The 15,728-nt window shown below is 40.1% G+C and overlaps 1 protein-coding gene across 1 annotated transcript in view; it reads left to right on the top strand.

Moving 5' to 3' along the window:
* The first annotated feature begins 931 nt into the window (after nt 1–931).
* Nucleotides 932–15,728, top strand: part of LOC115377729 (ankyrin-3-like) — a 160,006-nt gene continuing 145,209 nt past the window's right edge. Inside the window, exon 1 of the mRNA XM_030077692.1 lies at nt 932–1,138. Coding sequence (XP_029933552.1) covers nt 1,103–1,138 — 36 coding nt within the window. The 5' untranslated portion in view covers nt 932–1,102. The remainder of the gene's footprint in view (nt 1,139–15,728) is intronic.

Here is a 15,728-nt window from a genome sequence, read left to right as displayed (position 1 = left end):
GATACGGGGAAAAAACAAATGCTAATCTTCAGGTGTTTCCAAAAGAAATCTGATGAAAATGTCTAATATTCACAGCTATACACAACAACAGAAATAACGATACTTTAATGAGCAACACATGGGACATTTACTTTTTTCTTCTCCACATCAAGGTCAGAGGTCACAGTCACCTACACAGCAGCAAGTCTGTGGCGGGTAGGGACTCAGCGTTTTGCTCAAGGACACTTCAGCAGGGCAGATCCTTTTCCATTCTTAGCACCCGGGGTCGAAGATAGTAAATATTCATATTATCTTCAACCTGAGCCTGAAGCATCCCTTTGGTGAAAGGGTGGTCTTCCTGCTGCTAAATCATACAATTTAAATCAGTCACTGGATGGAGACCTTAAGATTAGGATTAAGATTAAGACTTTAAGATTCAAATGAATCTTCCAAACCAAAGAAAAAACAACTATTATGATGTTATTACACATTTTAGAAGAAAAACACAATAAAATTCAGCAACATAATTATGCATAACTTACAATAATACCACAGGGCAACTAAGGAAAATGTTAAAATGACTACCTATCGTGAGTTGTTGTTGTTTTTTTTTTTTGTTTTTTTTTTTTCCCTTGGGTGTAATTATAAAATAATAACGCAGCCACAAGTACGTGGGGAAAAAACCTATGCGGATAACCCTGCCATCTTGTGTCGGGTTTCTCAGTTGGTAAGTTTTCCTGACAAGCTATCTCTCAGCCAAGGGCCAGTGGTTGGTGGAGTGGCAGACGAGGCTCCCATGCAGGCAGCAGCTGGATCCGCCGTGTGAGTGTGTGTGTGTGTGTGTGTGTGTGTGTGTGTGTGTGTGTGTGTAACGTTACACTTCACCTGGAGTTTCCATCGGGGACCAGCCTCGCCGCTCGCCGCTTGGTCCGGCCTGAGTTTTGCGACCTCCAGAAGCCTCGACTTGTCAACGAGTCAAGTTTTACGTCAGTGAAACCGCCTGGCATGTGTTTATAAATCGATATTTGAGAGTCGCTGCATGGATTTGTGCGCTTCCTCCGCCGCTCCGGTTAGTTCAAACTCTTGTTACCTGTGAACCGGAGCAGCTGCGGACTCCTTCAACATGGCTTCTTCCGCCACAGGTGACCGCCAAGAACAGGTAAGCGGACTTTTAATTATCTCGATTAAAAAACAACAAAACAATAAAACAAACTCTTTTAGACCAAACGAGGCAATTACCTTACATTGCCGATAAGATTGTGATATACTGACGCGGGAGATAACTGTGTTTTTTTTCCTGAAGAAGTTTGCCAAGAAGCTTCTGGCTCTCAGTTACTTAGTTTGATTTCAGTGTGAGAGAGAGGGGGATAGCAGAAAGTAGAGCAATATTGTGGTTTTAAAACTATTAGGAAGTAATTTTCACTGACATGGAAATAGGTGAGTGTCATTTCTTGTACCTTTAATTTGAGTTTCTGCGATATTTATACGTAAAGTAGTTCCATTCATAACAGACTGTAGGAAAAACCCAACTTGGCCGCATAAGTAAGCTAGTATACTGTATAAACCAATACTAGTAATGGCATTATTTCATTGACTTTTCATTAATATACATTACAGTTCAAGTTTTAGTCAGTCATAGGTGTGTGAGTGCGCCTTCCTGCAGATGGCATTGATAATACCTGCCCAGGTAAACTGCTTCATATAACTCAGGCAGTGGCATAGTAACTTGCAGCTGTTTAAAGGTTGCAAGCATGTTGTGCATTTTATATTCCACTGGAAGTACACTGTCTGGGCGATTGCTTGGTGATTACTCTGCAAGAAGACACTTTTCTTTGTTAATACCAGTGCAGTTAATTATTAGCAGAAACTATAGGCCTCCATGGGCAATTTGTCCATCATTGATCACCATCAGCAGTCTTCATTCATCATGGTAGAAATGAATTCCGACATGCCGTAAGCATAGTAAATGTACTGGTGAAAAATGAGAGGATTTATTGAGATTAGTCACCCTGTACAGTATAGAGTCAAAACCCTGCCCACTGGCAGCACTACCAGTCAAGCGTGTCAAAAAGCGCAGGAAAGCCCCAGAACTTAACCCTAAACCAGTGGAGGAATGTGTTTCATCTGATTTAACAGGCCGTGTAGATGCAAGCAAGCTTCAACATGCATAAGTTGGTTATCAATAAAGGCTTAATGCATGTATTAGGCATGTATTAGCAGTCTGCAAGATTCAGTGTGTTTGGCTGATTTTGATTCCTGTCTACCTGTATCTGTTCAAATGTCTCACTGTCCTTCATGATAACTTGACTTTGTGTGTGACTATGTAACTGTCTTTCAGTCTGCACTCCTGGCTGTCTGTGTGCCTGTCTGTCTGTCTGCTACTGTGGCTGGCTTCTAATTTGCCTGCCTGTTTTCTTATCTGTTTGGTTACCTGTCCAATCACTCCAGGAATTTGAGATTGTGCAATTGTCATGATTCAGCTTATGCAAATTCAAACTGTATGCGCAATATTTGTGAGAAATTGCATTCTTGATAAATTAACATATTTTTCCCGTAAGGAGGGTAAATCAACAGTGTGTTCATAGTTTTGGCCAATCATTGCCCCCTTTTTTCGTGAAAAATGGTCCAGTCAAACCATCCATCAACAGATTAGATCTATATTTCTCTTCTTACACTGCAGACAATAACTCAGTGAGTTGTAGTTTGATATGTGACGTTTATTCACGCTCATAGGTGTAAGAAGCTCAGTGCACTTTGTGTTTTCATTCAAAGATCCCTGTGATGAAGTGTTTGTGTTAGTGTGAGTGTTTATTTGTAAATTCCTGTGTGCATGTATTTTTATTTGGGTGTGTGCATTTCTGTGCTCATATGCTTGTGTGTGCATGCCCGTTTGGGCTGAATGAGAGAAATTCCCAGGATACACCTCCTACATGTCATGCAGGATTATAGATATTAACTGATGGGCATAGACAATTTCTGATTCATTGATTTTGAAAAGTGTTCTCCTGTGGCCTGCATTTCTTCAAGCTCCCTCCACTGGTGATGCAGAAACACTTCCTGGTTTTGGTCAAACTAAACTAGTTTTATGACACATTCCAGTGTTTTGAAGTTCATTTGGTGTTTATTATGCAAATATTTGTATACTGGAATAACGCATGTTTTTCTGTTCTGTATAAGTGAAAATGTTGAGAGCTTATTATTTCCAGTAGTTTTCATTATATTCCTTATGCTCAGCCTATTGCCATTGGAAGTGATAATGAGTCTTTCATAAATTTTGACTCGTGCTCTCTGTTTTAGTTCCACTTTAAGAATATATCTTGACTTACACTGTTTGATTTTAATGTAATTTTTTTTTTTTTTTTTTTTGCAATTTTACTGCTTAACAGCACATAAAAGTCAAATTGCATCACAGTGTTTTACTGTAAGCTTCAAAATCAATTATTTTTGGCTACAATAGACATGAAAAACCTGGTCTGACTTTTCTCAGTCTCCGCCTGCCCACGTGTTCATTTCAGCTCTCTTTCATTCTGCCCATATCTGTTAATGGTTGACCATTGATTGTAATGGGTGATGGAAGGCAAACAGTTTGTCGGTGGTAGAAACAAGTGGCTGTTGGCAGGTCACAGATGATGGAGGTTTACTGCTGCACGGCAAACACAGTAAAAACCCCACCTATGACCTGGTCACAACCGAAGGGCAAGGCCATAAGGCAGTAATTACACCTGGAGCCTTTGAAGCTCTGTTATGTGTGTGTGTGTGTGTCAGCCCTTTTTTGATGAAATTATGAAACACACCAGTTCTTCACACTGCAAATGTTACTGCAAGCTATACAAGTGCATAAGAAGACATCACTCTGGGTTCAGCTAACCTCGCTTGCGTCATTAGTTTTGACACTTTAGAGACTAAATGGTTAATCAATTAATTGGAAAATTGAAAATTGAAAGGTTAATAGACTATGAAATAGTCAGTAGTTGCAGCCTTATAAGCTATAGCCTACATTTGCATCCCTGAGCATACAGCTAAGTTTGGCACCAAACTGCAGTTTGTGGTGTGCAGATGCTGGATTTTGTAATGATTAATAACAACTCTGAAAAATCATGAAAGCACGAACCCCATAAAAATCTGCCTCAACAAGTTTAGTCTAGTCAGCTTATTCATTGTAGTTTAAGCCTTAATTTATTCTGCATGAGCATTTTCATAGTCGCCCTCATTGTAATGAGAAAGGTCCAGTTCAGCAGAGTCAGTGTCCTTGTTGCAGAGGGATGAGCTTACTAATTCATTCACACTGGCTTTCAGTGCAGGGTATTGAAATGGAATGAGTAAACATGACCTCAGTTGCAGTCAGGTAATTTCAGTTCACTGTGTCAGTGCGTGCGAGTTTTTCACACCCCATAACAATGACTCTGTCATTGTTATGGGGTATACACCAGTTGTTGGGATCAGGCCAAAGAATCACTGTAATCATCTAAGCTCCAGCACACAAGAGACTGTAGAAATTAGTATGTGATGAAGTGTTTGTGTTAGTGTGTACTTGTATGTGAGTGTTTATTTGTAAATTCCTGTGTGCACGTATTTTTATTTGGGTGTGTGCATTTCTGTGCTCATATGCTTCTGTGTGCATGCCCATGTTTGTGTGTGTGTGTGTGTGTGTGTGTGTGTGTGTGTGGTGTGTGTGTGTGTGTGTGTGGGTGTGTGTGTGTGTGTGTGTGTGTGTATGTGTGTGTGTGTGTGTGTGTGTGTGTGTGTGTGTGTGTGCTAGTCTGTGACTAGCTGAGCCAGATACACAGCAGGGCACAGAGCCTGTGGTAAGTGAATAGTAGCTATTGACAGTGACTCATAGTTAGAAGGAAGGAGACTCCCACCCCTGATTCCAGTCTACTAGACCTCAGTGTATTCCAAAAAAATCATAATAGGACCTATTACTGATAATAATAACTCTAAATTTATTTTTACTTATACATTTTTAGGCATTGATCTGCCAGTTCACTCTGTAGTGACTGATGGTGAAGAAGCAAATACAGCCTCAGTTTTCTGCCTTGATACTTTGGTGGCATTTAGACATTTTTGTTATCTTTTACATTGAGCCTGCAGCCCTCCAGCTGCAGGATGGCCTTTCCAGTGAATAGGTTGGCTGACTTCAAAAAGCAGTAGGGCCAAAGGATAACCAATTATAAAATTAATTCAGATAAGCTAAATGTAAATATAATTAGCAAAATGATTTGTTTCTGCTGGTGTATTTTGCTGAGAGAATATGCTGTTTCCCTGCAAAGTCAAATTTGACTTTAAAAGAAAAGTAGTGATGACACAATATTTTGATGGATTATGTCTTTCAGTATTACAAAATAAGGTTTTGTATCAATTGTCATCACAATCCATGCTTTTATTCAACAGGCACCAATACAGTTTCAGCCAATAATCTGTATTCCATTATTTGGCTGTACAAAAGCCCAGGTACAGAACACCCATTCTAAATAACTACATATTTATTATATTGACAGAACAGTTGTAGTTGGTCACTGCTTGCTATTTCAAACAGAGAAATTTACTGCATTGCACTGAACTCTGCGTTCTATAGTAACTTTTAGCCAGGACTACTCCATTTTTCAAAGAGAGGGTATCTCATTTCAGAGTAAAACTTGTGTCAGAGTAAGCCTTTTTGTTAGATGCAAAAAAGTACTAGTGATATTTTCAGAATCAGGCTATCAGCTCTGAGTGAGCAGCCCAGTAATTGGCTAAAGACCTGTTACTGTCTGAACATCTGCACAGCGGAGGAATGGATGAATGAATGAGTTCCTGTGTGTAGACAAGAGTGACCTAGAATAGCATTATGAGACACAGATTTCAGTGGTGTCATGTCACATGCCTCCCCAGCCTCACACACACACACACACACACACACACACACACACACACACACACACACACACACACACACACACACACACACACACACACACACACACACACACACAAATACTGGATATACTGGGAACAGAAACATAGCACTGACTGACACCAGGGTGATGTTGTTTGTCTTGTGGTGGTGTATTGTGTACATGTGTTTGGTGTGTGTGTGTGTGTGTGTGCATGCATGCAGGACTGCCCTAACCAGTGCAGTGAGCCCTCAAGCTCTTGGAGTCACCAGAACCTCCATCACTGCCCCCCAGCTGTAGGCGTGATGTCATGGTAACTGTAATCGTAGCAGCAACGCAGAGGGTGACTCAGCTGATAACTGCCGTGTTTGTGCAGACAGACCGCTGTGGGGTTTTTCCTGGAATAAAGTGGGACTTTGGTGGTGCCCCTGTTGTGATGGCCAGATTATGTCACATGCTAATTTGCTTACAAGCACGATCACCCATGCAAGTGTCAACGTGTCTGCAAGTTTCATTAAGTTGCAATGAATTTTGAAGACTTTTTTTTCTTGCCAGTTAGAACAACACATAACACCTTCCTATGAAAATTAATTTAAGAAGCCAAGGCTGACTGATATGTACAACATCTTCTATCACAGTATGGATCACTTGATATCTTGGTAACGATATTTATCACAATATAGTTTGTTTTCTGTACATTTTATGAAAAAACGGTCTATACAAAATAAAAACAAGAGCCAGGACTATTGTACTTCTGTAAGTGGTAGAGGAGGTTTGTTGTGCTGCAGTGTAACATGGGAACCGGTCTGCGGGAATACTTTGCAAAGTGCCGGTTTTTGGTTGGTGTCAGATTTCTTGTCTTCAAACCACATGCAAATGACAAAAGTGCCCCCCCTGACCCCTTTAGGTACAAATTCCTCATCATTTCCTGATTGGGCTGAGTCCTGTTCTGTATCAGAGTGTTGTCAGGAGTTTCCGTGTGGGTTATGTTCCATGTTTGTTTGTTATTTGTTACTTGAGGCCATGTGCAGGAATGGTGCATTCAATTTTGACCTTGGTGTTGATCTTGATTCAGGACAATTAGAAGCCTCGACTCTATGATGTGAAATACTGCTGTGAAGCACCTTTTGCGACAACAGCAATAAAACGATAGAAGAAAGTCTCTATTGACAGACAGTCCTCTCTCATTCATGATATATACTGTTATATTGCATAGCCCTATAAGAAACAAACCAAAAAAATCTAATCAGTACAGGGCAGATGGGGCCTGCTTAACACTAGAAAAACTTTTTTAAAACCTCTAAAAATGAATTCAAGCCTTAAATGCTGTAAAATATATCCAATTTTGTCCAGTTAGTATCCAGGACGAATTAAAACTTTCAGAACCTACTAACCTACTAAGACCTTCTGTCGGTTCTTTTGGGGTTCACCAGATGAATATCTTCCCTGATGGCTGCACAAATTAGTTTTATTTGTCCTTAACTGCTTTTGAGAAACAAAGCGGTGATGAGAAGAGTTGCTACATCAAGTGCCAAAGTTGCCAAGTTGGCAACTGTTGCCATGCTTAGTCAAACAAGTATGACTGTCCTGCCTGCACAGCTAATAGGGAGGCATCTGTTCTGCTTAGCAAGTTATCAAACTGTGTTAATACATGCCCACTGTGGATCGTCGTGATGTGCCAAAAGTCAAACTATTTGAACTGAATGTTATTTCCACATTATTTTTAATTATATGCTTTTAATTTTGGTGTGAAGGGGGAAAACTAATGCCACCATATTGATGTTACAGAGAGCTTTGTTACTTTGCCTTCAAGTGCATGTCAGAAACATCATCTGTATGAGTTAGTACCCAAGTTCCCAAGTTGGGACATTTTCATGACAACAAAAATGGCAGAGAAAACAAAAAAGATGTTACCTGTTGATGGTACCAAACAAAAGAGAGTAATTTGTAGTTTTGGAGTAGAAACTTCTCAACATTTGTTTAGTGTAGTTGAATAAAACCAAGGAAGTCGGATGCTCACACTTCCCACAGTGGATGTATGAGCTTACAACATGAATTTAAAGGCACTAATGTAGATGATGCCATGTCTGAAGCACAAAGCATCTTCAGTATTGTCATAGTGAGTTATCTTATAATTTAGGCTGATAAAATGCTGTATTTTTGTTTAAAACCTTGCCTAATGTCTTAAACTCTTAAGTAAAGCACACATTTGAGTTTTGGTCCAGTATCAGGGTCCTCTTGTGTTGCTTGTTAGTTGGAGTGGCTGTCACTTAGCTGGGGATCAGTCACTGCCTGAGGAGAGATCTCAGTGCAGGCCTGCCTCTCTTAGTCTCAGGCTCTTTTCCTCCTTGCTCTGTCATTCTGTCATGCATGATATCCCTCCTTGTCTCTCTTACGGTCTTTCTTTTTCCATGGTGTTGCCTTCTCTGTCTGCCTTTCTGCCTCTGAACAAAAACCTAAAGGTCAATCATCTGCCGTAAAGGTATTGTAAATATCTTGTGTACACACAGATACATACACTCTCATTACTCTAGGTGTGCTCTGACACACCTGGCCTGTATTCGGTGTGTTGTAAGATGTGCTGCATCATTGCCAAGTTTTAACCACAGTCACACACCATGTGTTTCTCTGTGTCATCATCAGAAATGGGTAAACACATACTTCTGTAGCGTCAGGCTGAACCTTCCAAGTTCTCATAATGACGCTATGGTTACCTGAGAATAGCTGGAGGCAAACCTGAGATGTGCAAAGGGTTTTGTTAGTTTGCTTTTTTTTTTTTTTTTGCCTGTTTTGAGAGCTCAAAGTAGTGAGAGGGTGAAGACATGGGACAAAGGTCCTGGCCTTATTTTGAACTCAGGATGCTTTATTTCAGTAAGATGGTGCACAGGCCCCCTCCCTAGGCATTTGTGTGTAATGGTTAGGTTATGATTTAAAACACAATGTAAATAAATGGAGTCACAGTCCTACTACATGGAAAACTCTATATCGTCTTAAGGATGCCAGGCCTTTGAAACCAATATTTTGATGTCATGTCTTAGATCCTTTTTGCCACCCTTCAGGTAAACATTTGTTTTTTATATTGGGGATTCACGGTGACACAGACAACATACAACTATAATTATGTTGTTATTCTGACTTGTGTGGTCTCGAGTGAAAATTCTTCTTGACCCGCAGCTTGTCAGTGAAGGTGCAATATTATCAATCCATATTTTAAGTTTGATAGTCTTACATATTTGACTTATACATATGAGGGGTCTTATACCTGTCAACATCTTTAGGGAAATTTTGTTTGTAAAGACATAACACATTGCTCCTCTAATGGGGAATGGAGGAGCTCATCAGCAACAGGACTGTTTTTTTCTTGGGTCACCCACCCAATATTAAGAAATGGGGATGGACATTAGAGAAGCATTACATGACTTGAATCATGATCTTTAAATAGTGAGTCATCAGTGCTAACCATCTATCACCAAGGCCTCAGTCTTTCCCAAAGGGTCCATTTAGGAAGATTGAGTACAGCAGCATTGCTAGGCAACAAAGACAGTTCCAGTAACTATACACAATTTACTCTTACGGTCAGGGTACCAATTAACCAAAAGACTGGAAGTCCAAGAAAACTCCACACCCTACAGAGTGGCAACTTTTATCATGGAAAGCCTTCAGAGGAACAGCAGGTGTGTGTAAAAAAGTTTGCCTGTTGCCTTTTGATTCTAAGGAGAGGGCATGAAAGCAGCTGAGCGGTGTCAAGTAAGTCCAGTTCCAACTTTCCGGCTCTGCTGCTGTCTCAGCGAGCCTCACTGGGGTTGGCGATGAGACCATTTTAGGCGCGGAACCATGTCCTTTTTTTGCTGCCATTAGCATTGTGTGTTGGCTCATCGTGAGACAAAGACGGATTGTAAATCAGGGGTGGATGGAAAGTCCTTCTCTTTGTGACTGGTGTTTGTGTGTCTGCTCTTTCTCACTTGTCCTGTGAATGTGTGTGTGTGTGTGTGTGTGAAAGGGATTCCATCCAGATGTCTTTTGTGTAAATGAGCCTGTTATTGTTGCTACTTTATGGGTCTCCGTTAACCTTTTTATCTGACACTTACTTGTGTCCAGATAGGGGTGTGTGTAGAAAAACTCCAGCCTGGTTGGCCAGTTAAATGGGACAGAATTCCTGTTAAAAATAACAAGGGACAATCCCTAGCTGTCCCAGTTTAGTGAGATTGCACTGCATTCAAATTGAGCTTGTATTGATTTTTTTTTTCAAATTCAAGTTGCAGTCTTTGCATTAACAAGAGGAACTGAAAATCAGGGTAAAACTTTGACATTATTTAAATTTATACTTCAGTTCAATTCAGTGGTGAAACTCAAACACTTGCTACTACAGTCTACAAAACTGAAACTGAGGAGGGGTCAGCTGTTTTTTGTTGCCATAGTGCATCCCAAAATTATTTATGTGGGATTTGAATTACTTTTAAAGGACTGATTGGGACTCTGTAGAGCTGTTGGTCTGTGCTATAATTTTATCTTAATTTTATAATAAGTAATAACATAATCTATTGTGAATAAACTAAAATGAGAATTTCATCATGTTATCTAGTGTGTTTTCTATTTTATTAGCATTCATTCATTTATTTATTTATCTATTGGATTAACCAAGGTGATTAAAAGTTATTATACAATTCTTAGTGTATAATTTGAGTAAATGAGTTTTGCTTTTTCTGTGATTGTTTTCTAATAGACCAGCACAGAAATTTAGATCTGTGTACTGCGAGCGTGTAAGCATGCTTGTGTGTGTGTGTGTGTGTGTTTGTGTGTGTGTGTGTGTGTGTGTGTTTGTACTGGTATGCATGCTTGCATGTGATTGTACGTGTGCCTGTATGTTAGCTTGGTGGAGGAAAGCAGTAACATCTTATGTTTTTCCCCTATTTTTTCAAATTATGTCCAAATTATCTCCATCCGCTGCTAGCATCACCCACACTTTTTTTTAAGTCCTGTATTTACTGAGCAGCACCATCCATATCCTGATATCAGTTCACACTGGACATCCAAATGGAAACTGAAATGAATGAGGAAGATGTCTTCATGAACTGATACTGTGTCGGGGTCAGGGGATCTTCTGGACAGTGTAGATACTCAGCATATCTGCTTTAATAGTGGAACTGTGGTGACAGAGATGAGGGCGTTTAAATCATTTAACTGCCATTAATTACTGTATCTTCTAAATATCCATGTGCTCCTCCAAACTCAGATGCCTCCATGTGAGTGACTTTGAATGTGTGTGTTGGAGAACGAGAGAGAGACTCGTACCTCCATCGACTATAATTTGATGGCTGTCATGCCCATACTTCCTTTCCAAAGCCCTGATTGGTTCACTCAGTAGGCTTTGTGCAGTTATGGCGTTGTCATGGAGAAATCATGCCCCATTATGGTTGTTACCATGGGGACTCATCCATCGCCATCCATGGTGCTGCCCTGGCAACCAAATATGATCTCCAGACTTCAGACTCATTTCCTCTTGGCTGGTCATCATTAAGATTCAGTCCAAAGATATCGTTGGTATGCAGACAGCATCACTGACAGTTTGCATTGCATTAGATACAGTTTAATAAAAGCGTCTCCAAAAACTCATATTCCTAATTTGTATGTTTTCTGTTTTTAGAGATACATGAGATACTTTACTAGGCTACTAAAAACAGTGCCATTAAAAATCATTGCTTATCATTACATCATTATTTTCATGGAAATGCTTGCAAGTTGAGGAGCTTGACATAAAGGCCCCAACTACGACACCGGTCTCCCTTTTATTGTTATAACGCATTGATTTGGGGCATTGTTGTCTTTAGCAGGAATGAGGATTGTTGGCTGGGTCAAAATCAGTGTGAATAGAATAGAATTGATCTTTATCTGCTTTGAAGGTAGCTATTGTTCTGCATAAAGAGCAGTAGACAAATACAGACAGAGGTTATGTGATGCACATTTGCCCTCCATGGTTGAAGATCAGGTAAGGGACTATGGACTGGTCTCTGTCTGTCTCTGCAGAGACTCTGTAGATCTGTTATGGGTGAAACTTGGGGGACATTGACACTGGGGTAGACCATTTTTTATATAAGCATGATTGCCATGCCACAGTGCCACCACCTAAGCTTCACACTCAACATCTCAGAGACTGCTGGGTCAAATTTGACGAACCTTTAGGGAATGATGTGTTTTAAACTGATTTCCAGTGAAATGCCACCGACAGGCCAAAAAATCCCCACTCCTCAAGCAGCAATGTCTAAGACACCACATTCACACGGTCGAAAATAAACACAGTTAATAAACAGTAACCAAATCAGGAGGATGTAATAACATATCTAAAGTGGAACAACTGGTAGAATGGTATGAATGAGGTTAAGGAATAATAACGCAACAAATGTCTATAAAAACTCCAGGCATATTTATGTGCAAATCAACAACCATGCATGTTGCTGAAGTGCAAGTTCAAGCAAGTCACAAAACCCAAGCTGCAAACTCATGTCAGTCACTCTGGATCACAGTACCAGTTAAATGCTTGAAGGATAGGTTCTGTTTTTTTGAAGTCTGTTCCCTTTATTCCAGGCACAGGCACATACAAAAATCCACAATTCTTTGGAGGCAAAGATAATATGCCACAGAGAGTGCACTTTACAAAATCGAGCAGAAGTTTATAGTCACTGTTGCTGAATTCCCTCTTTGATAGGACAGTTTGCACGGCGGAGGGTTACCTCCAGGTAAGCCCTGGTTAGGCCTGCCAGCATGTCGTTGAGGGAGTTATTATAGCACCACATGACTTTTGGCCCTGTAGACTTGAATTGAGCTGTAGTGGTGGAGCTAACACTGCTCCCTCAGCACAGTGCACCGGATGAATCAAGGTGAAAATGTAACCTTTATTGCTCAACATTGCACATGACTGGAATAAAAGCAATACAATGTTAAAAAATCCTTTAATGTCAATGCAAATCCTAATGAGATCCTGCAGTTTGAATGTGGAGTCATCATTTTAACCAGGAGAATGAGTCATCAGGAGCAGTCACTACAAGATCCATCGCATGTCAGTGGAACAATAGTAAATCATTAGAGACATATCAAAACAATACATGTAAATATTTCAGAAACTGTACATGGTCATAAACAGTTGTACAGATAAAACAGAGAGCAAATGTGTAATGCATGGAGACTAAAAGGACAATGCAGGTATAGCTAGTGGGATCATAATGAGGGTCATTTGATGTGATTGGAGCTGTGTTGTTGCTGGCTGTGGAAGGTCCATTTCCAGTTAAACCATTACCTATCAACCTATGAAAAGCTCTGTGCTAACACTAGTGTGTAAAAATGTCTTGTCAGTGATTTGTTTAATGAGTAGAGAGAGAGAGAGGAAGGGAGTGGAAGGGAGGAGAGGAAAGTAATAGAAAGACGTTTCTTTTGGCATGGCTGACTTTTGAAAAACACTGTTACCTCTGATATTATTAGGTGGTTGTGCAAAGAGCGTGGCGTGCAGCGTTGGGGGTCTCTGAGGGGGGATTTTTCCTGCAAGGTTAACCCAAGTCCAGTCTTCAAGTCCATGCATTGCAGCAAGTAGCTCATCAGCTCACATCAGAGTTTATGTCATTAAATGCTCTCTTTTGCTGTCTCTCTCACACATATCACAGGCCTGAATGCACACTCACACACACACATCCAACCTTCCAGTACTACTGAGGACATTGAGTACATTTTAATCAATAAGCCAAAGCTTGGTGCATGTATATCTGAATGGCCACAGCTTTGGTATATAGTTTCTCCTGGATTTGCCATTGATGTGGTATCATTGCCATGCATCTGAATCTAAATCCAGATTCTTTAAAGAACACCGACAAGGGCGTAAAGTGATTGCTACATCCTGATGATGTTGTCATGCTTTAAGATGCTCTCAGCCTCTCAAAAAAAAAGGCACATGATACTAAGAGACGGAGAGGTGGCATTTCTACATGGGATATCAGCATTGTTATTGTGGATTAAAATTATGTGATATAGCCAAATTCTCATGTCATACAGTATTAGATGTCATTTTGAAGTCTTTTATAATGTGTCATGGCAGGGCAACTTGGTGGCTTTCAAGGTGGCCCGATCATTGTTCAGATTGTTATCATGATTATCACGAGTTAAGGAACAAAATTACGCTTCATCTCATGTCGACATCTTGACGGTTTTCAACTACAGCACTCGGTCTTCATGATTTTTTTTTTCAATATCCTTGATTGCTACAGTTATTAATATTGTGATAATTGATGATGAATTAATTCTACAACATTATTCAACATTTTTAATTGTGGAGACTAAAATAGCAAAACATGATTATCTACAATTAACTATATGGTCCTGTGAAGTTTATTTCATTCCATTTCATTTCCATCTAAAGCTCCATGCTGTAATTTTCAGATTTAATTAATATTATTTGGATGAAACATAAAGCATGTATTCTTGCCAACAGCAAGCCCCAGACTGAGATTTGTAACGGAAAATTAATTTCCTCAGTCCCATTCCCAGAAAGATGTTCGACTCAGTGTTTGTATGAGGGCTAGGTTATGCTGTCTGTGTTTGTCTTTGTGTTTCCATTGAACTGTTCATGTTATATTGGTTTCTTTGGTTTGACAGGGTGGGTCACATGACCGTATCCATGGTGATACTCTTAGCAGTGATGTCACCCAGCAAGGGTTGCTCCCAAAAGGCTTTGTGTTCTTTTGAGTTGCGTGTGTGTGTGTGTGTGTGTGTGTGTGTGTACAAGTGTGGCAGCTACAGTCACATATTTGAATGAAATTTTTGAGCTATATGCCTTTGTAGCTTTAATGCATTGGTTCTGGAAACTTTACATCAGCCTTACATACACACTTATGTATAGACACACACACACACACACACACACACACGCTGTTTACCAAAACCAAACCTTGCCAGTTGTAGTGCTATTCTGTCTCTCTCTCTTTTCTCTCTTGTACGTCCTTCTTTCTCTGTCTCACACTTGCACGTATGCACACACACACACACACACACACACTCAAAAAAATAAAATGCCAAATACCAAGCCCCCCTTTTTCCTGCCTCTTGCACGGTTTATCTCCCTATCCGTTTATATAAAGGCTCTTTATCTTCTATCAGAGTTTGCCTTTTGCTAGCAGTGATAATGGAGTGTTTGGTGTCGATAACTCACCCTCTCACTAGCAGACACAAGCCCTTTGGATTGTGCTCAGTCCTCTCTTGGTAATCAGTCTCACGCAAGAAAAAAAGCAAACAAACAAACCAAAAAAAAAACAAAAAAAACTTCCATGGCAAATGAGATTATTGATTCTTGACAATACCAGGCACATTTGTGGATCATCATGCATGAGGGCAAGCAAACACAATGATGAATGAGCTTGTGGAGCTGGCCCAAGTCATGCCAACATAGAGGAACAAGTTTGATTTTAAGTACATGGATTCATATTCAGCCAAATAGATGTAATAATTTGGCTGCTGACATTGATTTATTTCATATTTGGGCAAGTCTCAAGGCAGAGATTAATTCGCCAGGTGTCCCGTTATCACAACAGCAGTCTCCGTGTTATTACATTACACTTTGAAATGTTGCAGTTTATAAAAACAAAACCTGACTCAAGGATTTATGCACTTCTGCAGAATCCATGTGTACACACGTTGGACACAATGACACATGGAGATTGATGGCAAAGCAGTGAAAAAAAGTAAAACGTTTCACTTACACTTCCAGTCAGTCCTTTGAACTCAGTATTGCATTACATAGACTTGTAACATCCCAGAGGAACACCCAGCGCTGATCTTAATTATGCATTTGCTAGTTTAGTCTGGAAGCTGTCTAGTTTACCCAAGAACATCCCCCTA

Source organism: Myripristis murdjan, chromosome 19 (genome assembly GCF_902150065.1).
Source record: "Myripristis murdjan chromosome 19, fMyrMur1.1, whole genome shotgun sequence".
Lineage (NCBI taxonomy): Eukaryota > Metazoa > Chordata > Actinopteri > Holocentriformes > Holocentridae > Myripristis > Myripristis murdjan.
Note: the sequence above shows the minus strand (reverse complement) of the source record. Positions and strands in the feature narration are given on the sequence as shown.